The sequence below is a fragment of the Sinocyclocheilus rhinocerous genome, unplaced genomic scaffold (assembly GCF_001515625.1).
Source record: "Sinocyclocheilus rhinocerous isolate Xijiao unplaced genomic scaffold, SAMN03320098_v1.1 scaffold585, whole genome shotgun sequence".
NCBI classification, from domain to species: domain Eukaryota; kingdom Metazoa; phylum Chordata; class Actinopteri; order Cypriniformes; family Cyprinidae; genus Sinocyclocheilus; species Sinocyclocheilus rhinocerous.
This window is the reverse complement of record NW_015630024.1, coordinates 2,061,865-2,076,414: the sequence shown is the minus strand read 5'-3', so window position 1 is coordinate 2,076,414 and position 14,550 is coordinate 2,061,865. Positions and strand designations below refer to the sequence as shown.

Genomic DNA, 14,550 nt, shown 5'->3' with positions numbered 1-14,550 from the left:
GTAGTAAGTTGAGTAGTAGCTCAAAGGATTACGCATGATCTCAGGTGACTTACTAGGCCTAAGTGAGCTTGATCTGCTCTGTCCGACTGTATGGGAGTCCTGTAGATGGACATTGTCTTTAGGAACGAGACCTCTGGGCATCGGACACTCTTTCTAGAGTTGTGTTTTCTTGTGATTTCGTTAGATCTCAAGGATGTGGCATATCTGATGGTACCAGCATAATGATGTTGGCACATTTTTTTGTATATTTTATTGTATCCATCAAGGGCAGTTTTTTGGATTCTCGATGCACCTTTAGAGAAGATTTTCCATGAAGTCCCAAATTTGTCTTTGTTTTTGCAGGGAGATTTGAATCTACTTACTGAAACATGGATTTGTTGCCACAACTTGCCAGTGGTTTTTGTTTCACTTACAGTAGCAGGAGAGATGTTCCACATGGGCTTTGCCAGGCTTTGGATCAGGCTGTCTACTTCCAGTGGACCAGTAGCCAAGAAAGAAAGTGACCAATTTGAACAGAACATAAAAAATGAAAGAGAGAGAGGAAAAAGGGTGCAATTAGGGAGCAAGTGCATGCTCGGCCTCATTGTCCACTGTGTTTGCTCTTCCTGTTAATTTTCTCATGTTGTTGTTGTTGTTGTTGCAAATGTTATGATATTATTGGGCCTGGTCATTTTGATTATTGGATGGAGTTTTTAGGTGTAATAAACCCTTAGAAAGGCTTTTGTTGAAACCGGTCGTGGCTTAAAGCATTGGGAGATATTGAATCTCTTGAAAATATTACTTTGACTCAGGAGTGATTGACGGCTCAAAGCCCAGCCAATCAAAGCCCTTGTTATTCAGATGTTGTTTAGACCGAACCTTTGGGATAAGCCTCTCACATTCCCAAGGGGTGTCTCCATGTTTTTTTTTTTTTGTTCTCGCCAGTGTTTGTGTTTTGTTGCCAGTGGCCATAATGATTATCTGCTATTTTTAGAAACAGTGGGTCATTTAATTTCGATCCAAACTCTAATTTGATCCGCTTTCATTCTCATTACCGCTTTAATTGTTTTAGACAGGTTATTCCTGCCATCAGCCTGACTTGGACATTGTAAAGTTTCATCAATTGGCTTTATGCACTCTCTCCCCTCTCTTTAAGAGACGTATTATTGGTTACTGCTTTGATACTCCATAGTTTGCATTTTACACAGTATTACATATGTTATGGAAACCCAGTAATTCAACTGTTTGCTTGTTTTCAGCCCTCCAGTTTGGCCAATGGGAATTCAGGCAAGAGGGAAACTATGAAGTCCGAGGGGACAAAAGAGTCTCGCAGTGATCAAGACGAGGGTAAATACTGAATTAATTTTGATACATGAGCATTTATGATATAATGTTGATGGCAACATTTTGACTCGTTTCACTCTTGATAGCCACATCTTAACACATATTGATTTGTTCTTTAGTGTTTAGTGAGTTAATTTTTTTTGTTTATTGCAAAATTAAATTTAATTCATTTTTACATTCTATTTTATTTATTTTTTGGTGCAAAATTTGAAATATTATACCTAGACCAGGTGTCCCACATAAACAAGGATGATTTGGAGAACTATTATATTATTTTTTTTTCTCCAGAAGTATTAATTTATTAATTAAGTGTTTAACAAAACACATTAGCTTTAAAAAATATTGGCCTTCTGGTCTCTAGCACTGGTTACTTCCATTTTATTCTAAGCACAATTTTTTGCTTTATTTTTAATGATATGTTGTGCCAAGTTGCTTTGAACCTGAAACAATTCCGTAACTTTTTCTGTTATTTTTCTTATAGGAGGAGATGAAGATCACTCGAACGGGCAAGCCAACCCTCTCAAAGAGGCCAATGAGCTGAATGGGACCTATGAAAACACGGACACAAAGAGAACTGAACAGAACCTCTCTGCAGGGTCACCAGCCCGATCCTCAACCATGGAGAATGGACTGTCAGAGACTGAGCCGCCCCATGGCTCTACAGTGGGCAGTAATGGATATATTCTAAGCAAACAGCAGGAAGACACAGTGTCAGCCCCACATAGGACTAACTGGTCCCCCGTAGGGGGTTCCACATTGGGGCATGGGACTAAAAGCTCGCCAACTTCAGCTTCTACATTGCGACCCCCTGACCAGGGTTCTTCAAACAGTACTGCAAGCCCAGGACCGAGCCCAATAGAGAGACGAGCGGACACAGAGACTAAAAACGGCATAGTATCGAATACACCTCCACCAACGATACATCGCGCACGCAAAACTATGTCAAGGCCGGCCTCAAACCAGTCACTAAAGGTAATGAGGATCTACCGCAGTGAAACATTCTTCTACATCAGCTGCACTAGTTATGACGTCAGTGCATTCAACACTGAACATCCCACAATGCCGTGTTTTGGTCTTTTTTTAGGTCTGCTCATGAATCATGGTCATGGATACATATAATCGCATTTCTGTTCCTCCTTCAGCTTTTGAATAGGGAAAATAAGGAGCCAGTCGTGGTGAAAGATGACAGTCTGGGCAAACCAGAGACAGTGCAGCCTCAGCCATCTCCAATCCAGAGTCAGCTACCTCAAAGCCAAACTGATGCCACATCTATACTGAACACCACACCAGCCAAGCCACAAACAGGTTATACACTGTATTACCTTTATTTGCGTCCAACAAAACTGATTGCTCTAAAGCTGTTTTGATGTGGTATTCCATTTACATTATATTTACATATATCTATATATATATATGTATTCTGTATCTGTAATAACAATATATTGTTATTAAAGTTTTTTTATTTATCTATCTATACTGGATTGATTTATACTGGTTGTTGGATACTTCATTGTGCTTATTTCCACAAATAATTTTTTAAATCACTTAATATTATAATTTAATATTAATTAATTTAATCTTTAGCAAGTCAATGTGTTTTTCATACTGTTTGTTTTAGTGTTATAAAATTGTATACTGTTTGTTTTAGTGTAATAAAATTAAGTATTACATTTTAAAATTAAGTATGCAGTATACAGTGGTGGCCAAAATTATTAGAACACTTGGCATATTTAAGAGGTTTCAGTTGTTTTTGTTGAATTGGCCATTACAATACCCATAAACAAACTATTGCCAGAACTACCTGCGACAGAAGGAATCTGCTGGAACATTGAAAATGATGGACTGTCCCCCTCAAAGTCCGGAACTCAACCCCATCGAGGCTTTACTCTACTCTTTGGCTTGAGTTGCAGAAAAAAAAAGTGGATAAAAACAGTACGACTCACTTCATCTGATATTTGTGCTCAGAGCAACCATCTGCATGTTTCATGAACATTATGAAATTAAATCATGTTTTGGAGGCAAAACTCAATATTTTCAGATCTGTGAGGTGTTTTAATAATTTTGGCACCACTGTATAAATGTATTTTAGGCACTCCCAGATTATATATTACATTTACAAAATATCTTTGTAAACTTAACTCAGCAACTGTCTCTCAACTTTTATTTTTGACTGAAAATAGTGGACAAATGGAAATGTCTGGTAACATTGTAATTAGCTTACACATTGTGTTTGTTGAAGAACTTTTGATGGCCAAATTGGCAGCAACAAGTTCATCAATTATATTGACATTGTCAAACATGGTTCAAGTTCAAATTGAAATGCAGATAATTTGACCTACAGTATGTTTTACAGTTTTTCATAAAAATGATCACATTGCTTTTACAAAGAATTAAGTGCTTGAAAACAGGCCTGTATACCAGAATTCTCTCTTTATGCATTGACAGTTGAACCCAGACCTGTCTCTCCCTCAGTAGCAGCTGTGTCAAGGAAGAAGAAAAGAAAGATGGGAACTTACAGTCTTGTGCCCAAGAAGAAAAATAAAGTCTTGAAACAACGCACAGTTCTGGAGATGTTTCAGCGTATGTCCCAGTCTCCACCCAACCCTCAGGTCAGAGATCGGACCTCCAGATTCACACCTAAAGAGTGGAAAAACTGTAATGTTTTATGTTGTGTTGTGAAAATAATCTTTGAGTAGTTGCTTAGACTGAGTTTTGACTGTAAGTAACCTTATCTTAATAGTTTTGCATTGCTAATTGGTTAACTTTTTCTGTACTTATTAAAGCCAAGGCATGTGAACGTTGACATCTAATGCCAGCCTTTTTATTCCTTGGCTTCACAGCTGTCAAAGGAATCCGTGCATGTGAATGGCGAGAGAATGGAGAATGAGTCTGATGAAGAAGAGTCAGAGGAAGGAGAAGACACGGAGGAGGATGAGGAGCTGGTCAGAGAGGATGGAGCCAAGGCCTCTCAGGAGGGACCCAAGATAGCTTCAGTTTCTCAGGTGGGAATTGAGCAACAAAACTCATTAGCCAATGGAAAAATGGTCTCATCCATTCTTGTCAGTTATTTCCTGGATTTTTTGGGGCCAAACGGCTTGTTCACTGAATCTGTGAACAAGTACAGTAACGTCTACACATTACATTCCCCTGTTAATTTGTTCATTTTTCATTCAAAAGCCTCTTGAAGAAGAACAGGAGTCTGAGGAGTCACCAGAGGGCGAAGGTGAAGAGGAAGGGGATGAATCAGACATGGTGAGTCCCCAAATATTCTCTAACATCGAGTATCAGAAAACACAGTGTATAACCTAGAGTCATTTGGATAAAATGCTTTGAGACCAGTGAGTTTCACAGATTTGATTTGAGGTTCCTGAGATAATGCTTTGTTTCAGTTTGTGGACTGTAAGTTACTTCTGTCCTCCTCAGAGTTCAGAGTCCAGTTTGAAAAAGAAATGGAAAAAGAAAGTCAAGGGGGACCACGCCTGGCTCCGACCATCAAGGAAACGCAAGAGGAAATCGAAAGCGAAAACAGAAGGACTTTCAGGTACAGTAAATGTTAAAATCCATGCTTTCCTCAAATATCTGCTGTAGGGCAACAACTCGGCTGTTAATGAGTTTAATTTACAAATCTCATTATGTCTGTTCCATCATAACTCCAGGAATGGAGTCCCAGTCTCAATCTGAGAGCCAGAGCTCCCCATCAGCCCCTTCTGACAACAGGAAAGAGTATAAAGAAGTCCCACTAGACTCCCTCAACCTAGCGGCACAGGAAGCCTTACTGTCATCTCAGAGTACAGGTGAAATTAAATCCCTTGGCATATTGGTTAGAGAATTATTATTATTATTATTATAAGAATATTTTGCTATTTAACTTGGGAAAGCATTGAATGATGCAATGGTTTGCTTTTTGACTGTATGAGGAAATGCAAAGTGTAGTCTGTTTCTTGTTAAATACTATATAAATTTGTCTTCTTTTCAAGCTGCAATTTGTTAATTTCTTTAAATCAAGTCGAGTTTTTGCTAGTTGAAATTGGCTTCTTTATCTGCTTACAAATCAAATTTTTGTCAGACTATTCCATTTGATTGGTTTCGAGCTCAGCATCTTGAAAGACGCATTTGTGGAAAGTTCAGAGCTTGATTACTGCCTCCATCTTGGATAAAATGAGTCATCAAGACGCAACTGATATTGTGCCCCCTGGTGGTCATGTGTCTATTGAAGAGTAATCCTGAAGCAGTGTGTGCTATCTGTGCAATGTTTATCATCGATATACATCTCATTATGAAGTAACATTGATTTCCTGCAATTGGTTTCCAAAATGATGGTCTTTCAGCTCTTTCATGATTATTAGAGTCTTACAGATGGTGTTTCTCAGCTGTTTCAGGGTCAGTGGAGAGCACAGACGCTGACATGGTGCAGGAACTGCCCCTTTGCAGCTGTCGAATGGAGATGCCCAAGAGCCGAGAGATTCTGACGCTTGCGGACAGGAAGTGTATGGCGACTGAGAGCATTGACGGTCAGGTGAGATGGTTACCCTTGTGAATATGTAGCGCAGTCATGGTGACAGTGATTGCATTTTCAGGAATACATTATCTCGCTATATACCATGGGTACTCAACTCGGGCCCTTGACGGCTTTGAGATCTCGAGGTCCTCACTTTCTGATCCAGCTAACCTTTCTAGTAATCCTGAAGATTTTTATTGGCTTGTTCAAGTGTGTTTGATTGTGCTTATGAGCTAAACTCTGCAGAAAACTGGACCTTGAAGGCCAGAGTAAAGAACACCTGCTATATACAATCTGAATATGGGTACCAATTTTTGAAATGAAATGAGGTGAATAATTCGGTTCAGTACTTAAGGTCCTAGGATTCATCTAACCACTGAATACTTGGCATCTTTTTCTGTAATGTCTTATTTCATGCTACAATACACGTTTTTTTTACTCTTTTTTTAAAAAGTCGAGGTTCTGAACTCTATTCTAATTGGTTCCCTGTTGTTCCGGGGGTAGCTGAGCCGTTGTCAGAGTGCAGTGCTGAAGCACGAGATGATGAGGCCTTCAAACTCTGTCCAACTGCTGGTTCTGTGTGAGGACCATCGCACGGGCATGGTCAAACATCAGTGCTGCCCAGGCTGTGGCTTCTTTTGCAGAGCCGTGAGTCTTTGGCTTTACCCAAGCGAACGTTTTTAGGTCTTTGATTGGGTTTCAGCATGACAAGCCAATGGCCAAGAAATTCTTGACTGAGTGCATGTGTCTGAAAAAGCTCCAGAGTTTTTACTTCAGCCACATTTGAGCAAAACACTCAAAGGTATTTCATGTGGCCATCGTGTAGGGTGTCTTCATGGAGTGTCAGCCAGAGGTGAACATCTCCCACCGGTTTCATCGAGCCTGTGCCTCGGTGCTCAACGGTCAGAGCTTTTGTCCACACTGCGGAGAGGAGGTCAGCAAGGCGAAAGAGGTCACCATTGCCAAGGCCGATACGACGTCTACTGTGCCTCTCACCCACGGCCCCTGCACGCCCAGCACCTCAGAGGGCAAAGCGGACACTACCACTGGAGGGTATGTGCAAGATGTTTAATTTATGTACCTATGTAGGACATTCTGGATCAGCGTTCTTGTAGGATTTTTGTTTTGTTTGTTTCTCCAACTTTTGGATTTTAATTGTTTTGTTGGTCATTAAAGGTCCACTCGGCTCTCTGTTCTTGGAGAGGGCAAAGCAGATAGCACCTTACCCAGACCTACACAGTCACAGGACACATCTGTGTCCCCTTTGTACTCGAAAACTGGGCCTGTTGGAGCTGAATTTGGAAACGGACTTCCACCAGGACCACCTAAAGAAACTCTGGAAAGTGTCCTGCTGGCTCTAGATGCAGAGAAGTAAGGAAACCAATTATGGCCTTTGATTTAGCCATATTATCCATACTAACATGGGGTTCAATCATTATGAGCTCTTTATGAACATTATCAACTCTTCATTTTTTCTCCAAGACCCAAAAAGCTTCGATTTCACCCAAAACAGCTGTATATTTCTGCCAAACAAGGAGAGCTGCAGAAGGTCCTACTGATGTTGGGTAAGAGAGAGGAATAAGGTTGTTGTCTTATTCATGGTTGTCTGCTCTGTGCTGGAAACCTCCTTTCTCATTCTCAGTGGATGGGATAGACCCTAACTTTCAAATGGAGAGCCAAAACAAACGCACACCGCTCCATGTAGCAGCTGAAGCAGGTCATCAGGAAGTCTGCCATATGCTGGTCCAGGTGAGGGCAAATGCTAGTGAACTAGTATTAACTTCACCATTTTCATCAAAATTCATCAACCTGTATGACTTTATTTCTTCTTTGAAACACAAAAGAGAACTCTGTAATAATTCTCAGATCTCATTTGCATATACTATTGTGACTTATCAAGATGTGTCACGGCTAGTTTAACCTCAGTGACTTTGTTGTCATTAAAATCAATGATCTCATTCCTTAGGCTGGTGCAAACCTTGACATGTGTGATGAGGACCAGCGGACGCCCCTGATGGAGGCCTGTGAGAACGATAATCTTGACACAGTGCGCTATCTTCTGAGAGCTGGAGCCATTGTCTCTCACAAGGTCAGCAGCCACGAGCAAGAGGGTTGATAAGCCAGTCTGTTTAGTACAACATTCTGTAATCAAATGCTTTTTGATGAACATTCGCTCTGTTTGAAGACTGATCACATCCTGTTTCCTTTTCTTTTCAGGATGTTGAGGGTTCAACATGTCTCCATCTTGCTGCTAAGACTGGGCATTTCGGCATTGTACAACATTTGCTGTCTACAGGAATTGTAGATATTAACTGCCAGGTTTCGACCTTCTTTTACAGTTAACATTTGTAAAAATATTTTGAGAATGTGAGATGTGTTTTTGGGGATTTCCACCATTTGAGTCATTAGACTCTGCCAAACATATCTCAGGAATTTCACAAAACAACTACACCAATAGTCCTCAAATGTTTCTCAAATGTTACAAGGCATGTTAATGATGCACTCCCAATTTTTTTAATTTGTGTAGATTTTTTTTTCTTTTTGGTCATTTAAAAATTCCACAGCAGAAAATACCTTATTGCATTTTTCTTTGGCTTTTAATAACCACAACAAAAGAACTTTTCACTTTTCCATTTAAAAGGTTTTATCTTAACCTTAAAGCTTTATAATTATTATTATTATTATTTAATGATTGATTTAATGAAGGTATATACCAGTAGTTCTCAACTCAAGGGCCTCATGATGACTTAAAAATGATTTGCATTTAAATTTGCATTTTTTAATTATTTAAAAAAATATATGGTTTCTAGACCTGGAAAAGCCATGCAAATGAATAAAATCTTAAAACGCCATGGGCATTTTTGTAATTCATATACATTGTTCAAGTTATTCCAAACTTCACTATTATAGTATTTCATTGCATAGAAATTGTGAGTAAATGGTACTAATGGTGCTTTCAATATTGTTGTGGACAATAGGAGCCATTGGAGTCAAAAAGACTGACATGTAGTTGTATTTCTTGTTCCAGGATGATGGAGGTTGGACAGCCATGATTTGGGCCACGGAGTACAAACATGTAGACCAAGTAAAACTCTTGCTCTCCAAAGGGGCTGATATCAACATCCGAGACAAGGTCTGTGTGCTATGTTTTGTATTCTGGAAACTGCAATTTAATATATCAAAATTACATCTGCAGTTTTAGAATATTTTGTAGTCTACTTTCTGTCCTAATTTCAGTTTTTACATAGGTTTAGATGACGAAGACTGTTGAAAATGCAGTGTATTTGATCTATTACAATCAAAGTTAATAAAGTCAACTTTGATTCTAGGAGGAAAATATCTGTCTGCACTGGGCAGCATTCTCTGGCTGTGTGGAGATAGCTGAGATCCTGCTGGATGCCAAGTGTGATCTCAAAGCCATCAACATCCACGGAGACTCACCGTTGCACATAGCGTCACGGGAGTGCCGGCTCGACTGTGTGAAGTGAGTAAACCTCCACTAGGTTTTATCGATCCAGACTGATTGATTGGGAAACTTCCTTTCAGTCTTACAGGTCTGTAGTGAGTGAGCTAGGCTTATTTACAACTTAGAGACGTCTGAGCATCCTCCTAGAAGATAACTGTACTGCAGGATTACACGCATATCATATCCGATGTACTGCAGTCTAATCAGGTGCTTGTGTAGATCCTAATCAGCTTAAAGCTGCATTTTTTTATTGGCGACTGGATCAATGTCATATAGATTTATTGGAGCTGGACGCTAGCAATAAAGGCTTGCTCTCATCATTTCCTGGACAAATTTTATTATTGATCCGTTGGCAGGCAGTTATAGTGATTAGTTGGAGTCCTGAATGTAATATTGCAACAGGAGATGATGGATTACAAATATGTTTTTTTTCCTTAGTTGGTTTGTTTCAGGTCCACCTCTAAATCAAAACAAAACCTTTAAAGTGAGGATGAAAATGTGTCTAAGTCAAAAACATTTTTTTGGGAAAATAGTATAGTTACATGTTGTTGTTGTTGTTTTAGTAGTTATAGTAGTAGGGGTGGGCACATTAAACGGTAATTTAGTTCTTAAAGGGTTAGTTCACCCAAAAATAAAAAATTAGCCTGTGTTTTACTCACCCTCGAGTCATCCTAGGTATATATGACTTTCTTCTTTCAGACAAATCCAATTGGAGTTATATAAAAAATTGTCCTGGCTATTCCAAGCGTTATTATTGCTGTGGGTGGGTGTTTGTCTTTAACAGTCCAAAACACGGTAAATAAAGCGCGTGCATCCATAACAAAGCAAGTACCAAAAATAAAAGTATCGGTATCGGGCGAGTACTGGAAAAAGTGGTATCGGTGCATCCCTAATTTTTAATATAACTCTGATTGGATTCGTCTGAAAGAAGAAAGTCATATACACCTAGGATGGCTTGAGGGTGAGTAAAACACAGGCTAATTTTCATTTTTGGGTAAACTAACCCTCTTAAGTGAAATCGAACGGCTGAGAAAGAAAACGTGTAACAGTATATTGGATCCGGGCAGCTCTGTCTGTCTGTCTGTCATTCATGTTAATCAAACAACAAAAGAGATAAAATCTTTCAGTACTTTTGACTAAATCACTTGCAACTAATATTTATAAACTTTAATAAGAAGAAATTTGTATTTAATCTACACAGTAAAGAATATGCAGTGTTTTTATACATTGGATTACTTTATATAATCAATGTTTGTAGCATTTATTATTCTACTGTAGTTTTTTTGTCCTATTGCTTGTAATAAGTTTCTTATTCTTATTTAATCACTGTTTTGTCTTCACTGAGCTTGAGTTTTTTTTTCTTTTTTAATTTAGACTAGTATGTGTTTTGTGATAATTGACAATGGTGATTAGAATTTCTTTATCAAAAATTTTTTTGATAAAAAATATATATACTATATTGTGCTATATATCGTTACCATAAAATTACTCATTTTGTGATCATATCGCTCACCCCTAAGTAGTAGTAATAATAATAAAAATAGTTTTTTGCATTTTGTTTGTCCTAACCTTCAAGAATGCCTCTTTTGTAGCTTGTTTCTGTCGCGTGGTGCTGACATAAGCCTCAAGAACAAAGAGGGAGAGACGCCCATGGATTGCTGCAGCCAGAACTCGAAGGTTTGGAACGCCCTTCAAGCCAGCAAAAAGCAGAGAGAAGCTAACAGCAACCAGACTAGCCCAGTAGAGAAGCTTCTCAACAGGTAGATCCACTTAATTCGTATCTCACTGTCTACACCAGAGCTAAGACCTAAATTAGTCTATAAATTACTGTGTAATTGTGTTTAGGGACATCGCCAGAGGCTACGAGAAGGTCCCCATTCCGTGTGTGAATGCAGTGGATAGCGAACCTTGTCCTGACAACTACAAATATGTCCCCGATAGCTGTGTGACATCCCCGATGAACATTGACAAAAATATCACCCACTTGCAGGTAAACAAGCGGAAGTATTTAAATTATTTAAATAAGTATTTTTTTTAATTGTAACACTTTTCAAATCTCATTGATTAATTGTTTTAGCAATGTAGACAAATATGAGTTGGCTGGTTAGCTAAGACAAAACTTTAAATGAGTAATATATTCCTCTAAACTAAGGAAGATGATGTATAACGGTGTTATTTCATTCCACAGTACTGCGTCTGTAAAGACGATTGCTCCTCAGCTAGCTGCATGTGTGGCCAACTCAGCCTGCGCTGCTGGTATGATAAAGTAAGTCCATTTCTGAGCACTTCCATCCTTAGAATCTAATAACTAAGCTGTTAGGGATGTTATATGTGTAAATTCTGAATATTTTGGTAATTCTGAAGCACAGTTACATGAATTACTAGCTCTAACCTGTTGCTAATATCATTTGATTTGGCAAACATCTCCACCTAGAGGTGGAACTAGCTAAATACAAGACAGTGTGAGATGGTCTAGGCAAAATTATTAGTGTGGCTAAATCAAATATCACTATTACTAAAGCCCACACTTAGAGGTAGGTGTTTGTTAATTGTATTTTAAGTATTTATATATATATATATATATATGTATGTGTGTATATATAAAATGAACACAAAATCCTGAAGTTTATTTTACTAAAAATTCTGGAATATTTGACAAAAAATTTGTAATATTTTAAACAGGAAATGTGCACTCCAAAAATAATGCAAAATAGTTTAAAAATCAGTCTGACCCAACCCTTTAGTATTCATATATACTTCATATATTAATTCTATTGTAGTACTGTATATGATCTGGATTGAGTGGTATCCTCTTAAATTATTTCTTAGGATAAGACTGCAGTTGTTCAGGACGCAGATGATGGGATGGGGTGTCAAGACATTACAGGATATCCCTCAAGGAACGTTTGTTTGCGAGTGAGTTTCTTATGATGTTTCTAAAGGTCATTGAGGCCTGTGTTATATCTTCCTGTTTCAGTCTAACTGTGTGTGTGTTTTATGTTTGTTTAGGTGTGTATGTATGGATATGTTTGTGTGCTTAGTGTGTTTGTACCCTAATGTCTCATTTCCTTCCAACAGATACGTGGGTGAGATCATCTCTGACACCGAAGCAGATGTCAGAGAGAATGACTCCTATCTTTTATTGTAACACTTTTCAAATCTCATTGATTAATTGTTTTAGCAATGTAGACAAATATGAGTTGGCTGGTTAGCTAAGACAAAACTTTAAATGAGTAATATATTCCTCTAAACTAAGGAAGATGATGTATAACGGTGTTATTTCATTCCACAGTACTGCGTCTGTAAAGACGATTGCTCCTCAGCTAGCTGCATGTGTGGCCAACTCAGCCTGCGCTGCTGGTATGATAAAGTAAGTCCATTTCTGAGCACTTCCATCCTTAGAATCTAATAACTAAGCTGTTAGGGATGTTATATGTGTAAATTCTGAATATTTTGGTAATTCTGAAGCACAGTTACATGAATTACTAGCTCTAACCTGTTGCTAATATCATTTGATTTGGCAAACATCTCCACCTAGAGGTGGAACTAGCTAAATACAAGACAGTGTGAGATGGTCTAGGCAAAATTATTAGTGTGGCTAAATCAAATATCACTATTACTAAAGCCCACACTTAGAGGTAGGTGTTTGTTAATTGTATTTTAAGTATTAAACTACCTTACATAATATTAATATCTTTGTCTAAGCAATAAAACAGAAAAATTATTGGCGACCTGAGCATTATCTATGAACAATAACATCATAAAGACTTTTTTGTTTTAGGCCAGTAAGTAGCTATGTAGAAACCACCCAGAACACACTAGAAACTGCATAACAATGCATTTACATTTACATTTAGTCATTTTTAAATAAAAAATAACAATGCCATGAAAACCACTCAAAATAATCTAGCATCATGGTGGCAACTTATGAATGCAGAGCAATACTGACTTTTTAAAAAAAAAGATTTTTTTAAATTTTGTTGCAATGTGCTTTTTAGTATTAGAGTTCAAATGCTTTGTGTTTGTGGTGTCAGGAGAGCCGTCTGCTGCCTGAGTTCTGCAATGAGGAGCCACCTCTTATATTTGAGTGCAACCATGCCTGCTCCTGCTGGAGAACCTGCAAAAACCGTGTGGTACAGAACGGACTGAGGTACCTCACTTCCACATACATTCTGGATGATTAAACCCCCTTTTCAACAGCTGTCAGATTAAACAATATTAACACATGTATTAAAATGTGACATCAGTGTGGCGGTTTTTCTTTTTTATAGGTTTTTCTTTGTTTTTTCCTAAATATGCTGATTTATGTAGATTTTGCTTGTTCATTAAAAACGAGATGTCAATAAAATAACTGCAGTTAATCTCATGATTTTCATTCTTGTGTATTTAAAGTTTGTCATCCCTTAAAACATTTTTTTTCCTATTCATATTTTGGTGTACCTTTGCAGCTCCCTGGAGATATAGATTTCAGTTTGTAAACTCCTTATCTAGAGAACACGCAGGGTGACTGATAGCTGATATTATATATATATCTCAAGGAACGTTTGTTTGCGAGTGAGTTTCTTATGATGTTTCTAAAGGTCATTGAGGCCTGTGTTATATCTTCCTGTTTCAGTCTAACTGTGTGTGTGTTTTATGTTTGTTTAGGTGTGTATGTATGGATATGTTTGTGTGCTTAGTGTGTTTGTACCCTAATGTCTCATTTCCTTCCAACAGATACGTGGGTGAGATCATCTCTGACACCGAAGCAGATGTCAGAGAGAATGACTCCTATCTTTTTAGTCTGGACAGTAAGGTATCGCCATCTTAGGATGACTCCCCTTCAAAATCACATTACCTCTCCTGTCTGCTCCTGTCAGTAGTGGATTATCTGCATGCCCGCAAGCAAATTTCACCTATATATATCCTGTAGATGACCCTTGTCAGCACAGAATAATGATTTATTTGGCTGTACCATGATACTTTTGGTAATAGTATTTTAGACCTTCAATAGTCTTGCAAAGACAGATGTTGGACTCTTGGCATAAAATCTGGGCTGCAGTGCTTATTCTGATTTCTGAAGGATCACGTGACACTGAAGACTGGAGTAATGATGCTGAAAATTTAGCTTTGATCACAGGAATAAATTACATTTTAAGATATATTCAAATAAAAAGCAGTTATTTTAAATTGTAAAAATATTTCACAATATCACTGCTTTTGCTGTATTTTGGATCAAATAAATGCAGGCTTGATGAGCAGAAGAGACTTCTTTAAAAAAACA

General features: G+C 38.0%; 1 protein-coding gene across 9 annotated transcripts in view; it reads left to right on the top strand.

The window, feature by feature from the left end:
* The window catches only part of LOC107739706 (histone-lysine N-methyltransferase EHMT1-like), a 37,970-nt gene that overhangs the window by 19,074 nt on the left and 4,346 nt on the right, over positions 1-14,550 (top strand). For 4 of the 9 annotated variants that reach the window (XM_016551905.1, XM_016551908.1, XM_016551904.1 and 1 more), the window contains exons 5-23: positions 3,769-3,932; positions 4,164-4,325; positions 4,501-4,575; positions 4,747-4,864; positions 4,980-5,117; positions 5,694-5,839; positions 6,326-6,469; positions 6,648-6,874; positions 6,998-7,192; positions 7,304-7,386; positions 7,464-7,570; positions 7,788-7,910; positions 8,039-8,140; positions 8,850-8,954; positions 9,151-9,305; positions 10,880-11,047; positions 11,133-11,277; positions 11,476-11,553; positions 13,322-13,437. In XM_016551905.1, coding sequence (XP_016407391.1) covers positions 3,769-3,932; positions 4,164-4,325; positions 4,501-4,575; positions 4,747-4,864; positions 4,980-5,117; positions 5,694-5,839; positions 6,326-6,469; positions 6,648-6,874; positions 6,998-7,192; positions 7,304-7,386; positions 7,464-7,570; positions 7,788-7,910; positions 8,039-8,140; positions 8,850-8,954; positions 9,151-9,305; positions 10,880-11,047; positions 11,133-11,277; positions 11,476-11,553; positions 13,322-13,437 — 2,551 coding nt within the window. Of the gene's footprint in view, positions 1-1,208; positions 1,327-1,804; positions 2,296-2,465; positions 2,629-3,768; positions 3,933-4,163; positions 4,326-4,500; positions 4,576-4,746; positions 4,865-4,979; positions 5,118-5,693; positions 5,840-6,325; positions 6,470-6,647; positions 6,875-6,997; positions 7,193-7,303; positions 7,387-7,463; positions 7,571-7,787; positions 7,911-8,038; positions 8,141-8,849; positions 8,955-9,150; positions 9,306-10,879; positions 11,048-11,132; positions 11,278-11,475; positions 11,554-13,321; positions 13,438-14,550 lie in introns of those variants that run through there. The other 5 variants (XM_016551911.1, XM_016551910.1, XM_016551907.1 and 2 more) reach the window with 5 other exon arrangements.